The sequence below is a fragment of the Borostomias antarcticus genome (assembly GCF_949987555.1).
Source record: "Borostomias antarcticus genome assembly, contig: scaffold_63, whole genome shotgun sequence".
NCBI lineage: Eukaryota > Metazoa > Chordata > Actinopteri > Stomiiformes > Stomiidae > Borostomias > Borostomias antarcticus.
Window position 1 is genome coordinate 1,262,900 of NW_028176448.1, and position 6,550 is coordinate 1,269,449.

General features: G+C 47.1%; 2 protein-coding genes across 2 annotated transcripts; both read left to right on the top strand.

Moving 5' to 3' along the window:
- Positions 1–2,917: 2,917 nt before the first annotated feature.
- On the top strand, positions 2,918–3,598 carry LOC311328505 (UPF0111 protein-like; the record flags this gene model as incomplete). Its single annotated transcript, XM_084462464.1, has 1 exon — positions 2,918–3,598. The coding sequence occupies one exon, from the start codon at positions 2,918–2,920 to the stop codon at positions 3,596–3,598; it is 681 nt and encodes a 226-aa protein (XP_084318590.1).
- A 1,514-nt stretch (positions 3,599–5,112) lies between these two features.
- Positions 5,113–6,129, top strand: LOC311328506 (acetylornithine deacetylase-like; the record flags this gene model as incomplete). Its single annotated transcript, XM_084462465.1, has 1 exon — positions 5,113–6,129. The coding sequence occupies one exon, from the start codon at positions 5,113–5,115 to the stop codon at positions 6,127–6,129; it is 1,017 nt and encodes a 338-aa protein (XP_084318591.1).
- Between the last annotated feature and the right edge of the window lie 421 nt (positions 6,130–6,550).

The window sequence follows — 6,550 nt, forward strand, 5'->3', positions numbered from 1 at the left end:
GGCAAGTTCGCGCAGCCATGTAACCCAGACTTGATACCATTGCTTTCAAATCAAAGCTCCGGTTGAATCTCTAATAATATTCAATACGGCATCTTAACAGATGCTGTGGTTAATATTGTGGCCACTACCTTTCAGATAATTGTTGACGTTCCAGATCATGGTATTGACCAACGTAAACAACTCAATTAACCATTCATTCGTGACCACCACTGTTGTATGTGAGTGTTTGGCGTAGACTATTCTTGTGCGTGCACCAATTACATCACTGACAACACGCAGATATGGTCACCGATATGCTTTTGCGCCCAGAGTTCCAGCTCATTTTCCCAGAAACTGGTGGCCATGCTGAAACGCATATACAGCTGTTGGCTTTCCTCGTTGGTTTGCACGCCGGCAACAACAAAATAGTGTTCGTTTTCAGAACCTCTTCCACGTTTGCCTCTATGTTTTTTACCTCCCCAGTAGGAATAATCCATATGCACATGTCCCTCCATGAGACGGCTGTCATCCCGTTCCTTCATTACCCGCATAAGCTTGTGCTTCAAGCGCCAAACAGCATTATACGAGATTCTCAGCTGTATCGAGAGCACAAGGACGACATGCCATTCTTGGTCTGCGTCATTAAAAACATGACTAGAAACCAAGTGGTTAAGGGCAGTTCGCCAGCTTCCAGAATGGTTCCACTGATAAATGATGTCTGGAGGCAGTAGCTGTTGCACTGTGGGAGCGCACGGGTTTTTAGGATGCAGTACTCACGCCAACAACACATAGAACATTCAAACCAATTCGGCCTCCACCATTTGACAATCTGGTCCCGGCATTGTTGTTCTTGACCGTGACGCACCTCCTACTTCGAGGAAACCCGTGATCTCACGTTTAGCCGAGAAGGAGGCTTAGGCTGGAAGTATTTTACAATCCCAAAATGACCCTATAAAAGCGCAAGGCAGTGATTTAAGGCCTTCCGTTCAAAAATGATTTTCAATAGCGACTAGCTGGCTGGCTTCCATTGTTCAGCCCCCTAGTTATCGCTCATTAATTCCTCCTTCGCCTCAAGTGCATGTGGTAGAGCACCTCCCTTCAAATATTGTTGCCAATCGTGCAGGGATGTCAGCTTTTCATAAAGCGTCATCATATTGTAACGCGGGTTGTGGTTCCCTGGCTACGACGCCCAATTCATTAGCTCTCCATGATTTATGAAGGCAAAGGCATTCCCTATGAAAATTCCAATATGCCAGCCAATCTCCACTTGAATCCAGTGAGCATAGCTTCAACACAGCCTCTGCCCATTGCAAACTCCACTTTGCCACGGCTAGATCCATACGGTCATTGATCAAATGGCGGAAAGCTACCTCAATGACTCTACTGGCACTCGTATAACCAGCATCCAGCGCCTTATCGAAGCATAGCTTGGGACGGTTTTTTGAAGATAGTTTGTACACTTCCCAATGCCTCACGTTTTGTCAGGCTTATCCTGCTCGCACTTTGCCTGATTCCCATGGCCACCTTTGTCAGACTCTCCCCCTGAGTATCCCCATGGACCGTTCTGCCACCCAGCTTTCAATAGCCTCATTCCCCTTGTCGTGTAAGCAGTAACCGGCTTTTCACAGATATTCAAGTAAGTGATAAAGTCCATGATTATGATTGCCTTAACTCACTTCTTTTGCATAATCACGGTAATCAGTTTCCGCTGATGAGGGTGCCCATCAATAACAATACCAACTGCCGTTTCTGCTCCGGATCTCGCCTTAGCACTTCCTCAAAAACTTCTTCTATCGCGGCTACGCCTATCTTACTACACTGGCCCACACTCTCTTTTCTTGGGGGGGGGGGGGGGAGGACGGCATTTAACAACGTTGTCGCTATTCCGACCCATATTCATGACCGATTCTACCGTTCGAGGATTAGATTTTACCATATAACCGGTGGCTACCTGTGCCTTCCGTTTGCGATCTTTCTTCTCCCCAAGACTGAGCCTAGTTTGCAATTTCTGCTGACTCTTTGCGCGTTCTCCAGTGTTGCTTCCCTCAACCATTCCTATAGCATCACCAGACCCTCACCGTCAAAACTGAGGATCTGCAGGTCTTCTGTTTGCTCAATCACCACCTTGAACTGTTCGTAAAAACCCTCAAAGTTTTGAGCCGTATCCGCTACCAGTTGCATAACCTGTCGTTTTCCAACCATCCTCGGGCAACTCCCACAATACCATTTAATCGTTCAATCATAAGAGCTATCCATAACATTGCTTGCAATTTTTCCCATCATGCCTTCAAGGTACTTGCCAACATCGGAGTTTAACTGAGCATCCAGCGTAAACACGCTTGATTGCTTCCGCTGGCTGTAGATACGATGCCTGACTAGGACAGAACCGAACAAGCTGGTCAGTTGTCTGGAAGTATTTCCCCTGACGTGATTCCTCTGCTCACCGTCGCTACCAATTACCTACGATTGCTGCGGCTCACCATTGACCTGCTTATACAGATCCCTTTGGAGGAGAAGGCCAACACTTCGGTGCCTTCAGTCTGGATACAGCTCTCTGATGGTGCCATGCTCTTGTTGGAGAGTGGATTCAAAGTGCTAAAGATAGCTCCCGAATAATCACAAGCTGGTGGGGAGAATGAATAATCAAGGTATTTGCGCAGGATGAGTTTACAAAACCAAGTGTTATGTAGTTATTGGTTTAACCACACTATATCACTATCAAACCATCTCTTTTTCGTTACCGGATATATCGAAAACTATGATGCTTTAGCGACTGCATTGTAGTATCAAAAGAGCCACACTCAATACGATTTTCATCCAGTAATCATGTACTAAAAATCAGAAATTACAGGCTCATTCCAGATTGGCAACGGCTCATTTGTGCAGGAAGTAAATCTGCATTCTATACTCTGGTGTTCGATGTGGATGGATTTGAAGAATGCCTACCGGCAACATACTGGCGAGCGTTTTTGGTCGCTCACCCATAGGACCTATACAGAAGCATATTTCCATTGTCCACGAATGTGCATCAGCGCTGGATCCTTTCTTTCAGACTGTGTTCGACGAAAAGTGGGAGTCTGCTTTTCACTTGCAGCAGGAAATTAGCATCTTGGAACATGATGCTGATGCGATCAAGCGTAGTATTCGTCTGTCTCTGCCCAAGAGCCTCTTCCTTCCAGTTCCTAGGACCGACCTGCTGGAGATTGTAACGGTTCAGGACAAGGTGGCCAACCGTGCAAAGGATATTGCTGGGTTGATGGTTGGGAGGAAGATGGTCATTCCCGAATCCATGCATGGAGCCTTTATTGCCTATGTGCGCCGATCAATTGCCGCATCGGCACAGGCCTTAAAGGCTATTCATGAACTGGATGAGCTTCTGGAAACCGGTTTCCAGGGGCGTGAAGTGGATCTGGTGGAAAAAATGGTGGAAGAGTTGGATAGCATTGAGAGTGAAACCGATAAAGATCAAGTACAGATACGCCGAATGCTGTTTAGCCTTGAGCAAAAGTTACCACCGGTTGAAGTCATGTTCCTCTACAAAATTATCGACTGGGTGGGTGACTTAGCTGATCGAGCCTCCCGAGTCGGTGGGCACCTCCAGTTATTGTTGGCCCGTTAACTGAACCGGACGCAGACTGATGAGTATTATCGCTGAATATGGCACAGTTTTTCTGATTCTAGCCTGCCTGTTTGGGTTTTTCATGGCTTGTGGAGTTGGTGCCAACGATGTCGCCAATGCTATGGGTACGTCCGTTGGTTCTGGGGCCCTAACCTGCAAACAGGCGATACTAATAGCCATCCTGCTCGAATTTACCGGGGCCTATCTGGCGGGAGGCTCTGTTACAGAAACCATCCGTAAAGGCATTATTGACCACTCCATGCCGCTTTTAGTGGAGAACCCTAATCTTCTTGTTTATGGTATGCTGGCTTCCTTGCTGGCTGCAGGAACTTGGTTACTGGTGGCCACTCACTATGGTTGGCCTGTATCCACTACTCATTCTATTATCGGTGCCATCGTTGGTTTTGCCGCGGTTGGTATTTCTACTGATGCTGTCAGCTGGGCAAAGGTTGCAACCATTGTAGCCAGTTGGGTGGTTTCGCCCTTGATGTCAGGCCTTTTTGCATTCTTGATCTTTGTTAGTATACAGAAGCTGATTCTGGACACCGATAATCCGTTCAGAAATGCCAAGCGTTATATGCCCCTTTATATGTTCTTGGTAGGCTTCATGATGTCGATGGTGACCCTTATTAAGGGCCTCAAACACATCGGGATGCCGCTGGATTACACTGAGAGCTCGGTTCTGTCACTTATCATTGGCTTATTGATTATGTCCATTGGTCAGATGGCTCTATCCAAAATCAAGGAGGACGCTCAGGCGGATAAATCATTCCACTTTTCCAGCGTGGAGAAAGTTTTTGGGGTGATGATGATTTTTACTGCCTGCTCCATGGCCTTTGCCCATGGCTCGAACGATGTTGCCAATGCAGTAGGGCCGCTTGCTGCGGTTGTAAGCGTGGTTAACAGCGGCGGTGAAATTCTTGGAAAGTCATCAGTGCCTTCTTGGGTGTTATTACTTGGCGCCGTTGGTATTGTCGTAGGGCTTGCAACCTTGGGATACAAAGTTATGGCGACTATTGGTTCCCATATCACTGAGCTGACACCCAGCAGAGGGTTTTCGGCAGAACTGGCTGCGGCATCTACGGTAGTGATGGCATCTGGTACCGGTTTACCGGTCTCTACGACCCATACATTGGTCGGTGCAGTGCTTGGTGTTGGTCTTGCCAGAGGTATCGGGGCCCTGAATCTTCGAGTCATCAGTACTATTTTTATGTCTTGGCTCATTACCCTGCCTGCCGGAGCTCTTCTGGCAATTGCCTTCTTTCACTGCCTAAAGTTAATTTTTAGTTAAATAGATTTGTGATCTTGGGCTGCCCATGTTTATCGTAATCAGGCGTCTATTCTCATCATACCAACTATTCTACCAAGAGGTGACAATAGGGCCTATGAGTCAGCCAACCTTTCATCATGCACTTTCCCGATTGATAGAAATACCTTCTGTCAGTTCAATCATTCCTGAACTTGATATAAGCAACCTGCCAATCATCAATGAGTTGGCTGTCTGGTTTAAGGCAATGGGGTTCCAGTGTGAGATTCAGCCACTGCCTAATGACCCTCACAAAGCAAATCTGATAGCGACACTGGGAAGTGGCCATGGAGGGTTGGTGCTTGCTGGCCACACAGATACTGTGCCTTACGATGAAAGCCTCTGGAAAAGCTCTCCTTTTGCATTGGAAGAGCGGAACAATCGATTTTATGGTCTTGGTGTTTGTGACATGAAAGGCTTCTTTGCTCTGGCTATGGAGGCCATTCGAGAATTTTTACAAACACCGTTGAATGCACCGCTGATCATTCTGGCTACCGCGGATGAAGAGTCGTCTATGAACGGTGCTAGGGCATTGGCAGAGCTTGGTCCGCCAAAAGCACGGTATGCTGTGATTGGTGAGCCTACTGGCATGCGGCCGATTTATATGCACAAGGGCATCATGATGGAGAGTATCAAGATTCTGGGGCAGTCAGGCCACTCCAGCAACCCATCATTGGGACGCAATGCCATGGAAACGGCGCATAAAGTTATCACTACCTTGATGGAATATCGTATAAACCTAGCTGAGCGTTATCAGAATCACGGGTTTACAATTCCTGTGCCTACGCTGAACCTTGGCTGTATTCATGGTGGGGACCATCCACATAGCATTTGTGGGCAATGTCAGCTGGACTTTGATATCCGGATACTGCCCGGTATGGATAGTGAACAACTGCGGAAGCAAATTCGGCAGAGGCTCAAACTTATTTCTGAAGCAGACCAAGTTGAGATTACCCTTGAATCTATAACGCCAGCAATTGAAGCTTTTTCCAATAAGGAGAACTCAGAACTGGTGACTGCTTGTGAAAAACTTACCGGTCATCAGGCGGGAAGCGTCGCATTTAGTACAGAAGCAACATTTTTCACCCGCCTCGGAATGGATACCGTGGTGTTGGGGCCTGGGGACATTGATCAGGCTCATCAGCCAAATGAGTACCTGTCGCTTGACCGGATTAATCCCATGATTAATATCCTGAAGTCTTTGATCAGGCAGTACTGCCTATAAGAAGTAGGTCGGTTCACCTGCGTACCTACGAGCATAAAAGCCGACTCGTACCTGTCCATCATGCAGAAATCGAGCTTATCGGTCAGATGGTTCCCCTTAACGGAAACCGACCTACAGTGATTGATTATCAAGTGTGGCTTGCGTGAACAAGAATGATTATTCAGCAGACAGCTCTGTAAAATACGTGCAGTTCTTCCGTCAGTCGTCACCCTATATTCACGCTCACAGAGGTAAAACCTTTGTGATTATGCTTGGGGGGGAAACTCTAGCGCATCCAAATTTGAGTAACATCATAAGTGATGTTGCACTGATGAGTAGCCTAGGGGTACGACTAGTGCTCGTGCATGGTGCTCGCCCCCAGATTGATGAACGTCTTCGGGAGCTGGGTATTAAAACCTCATTGCACAATGAACGACTGATT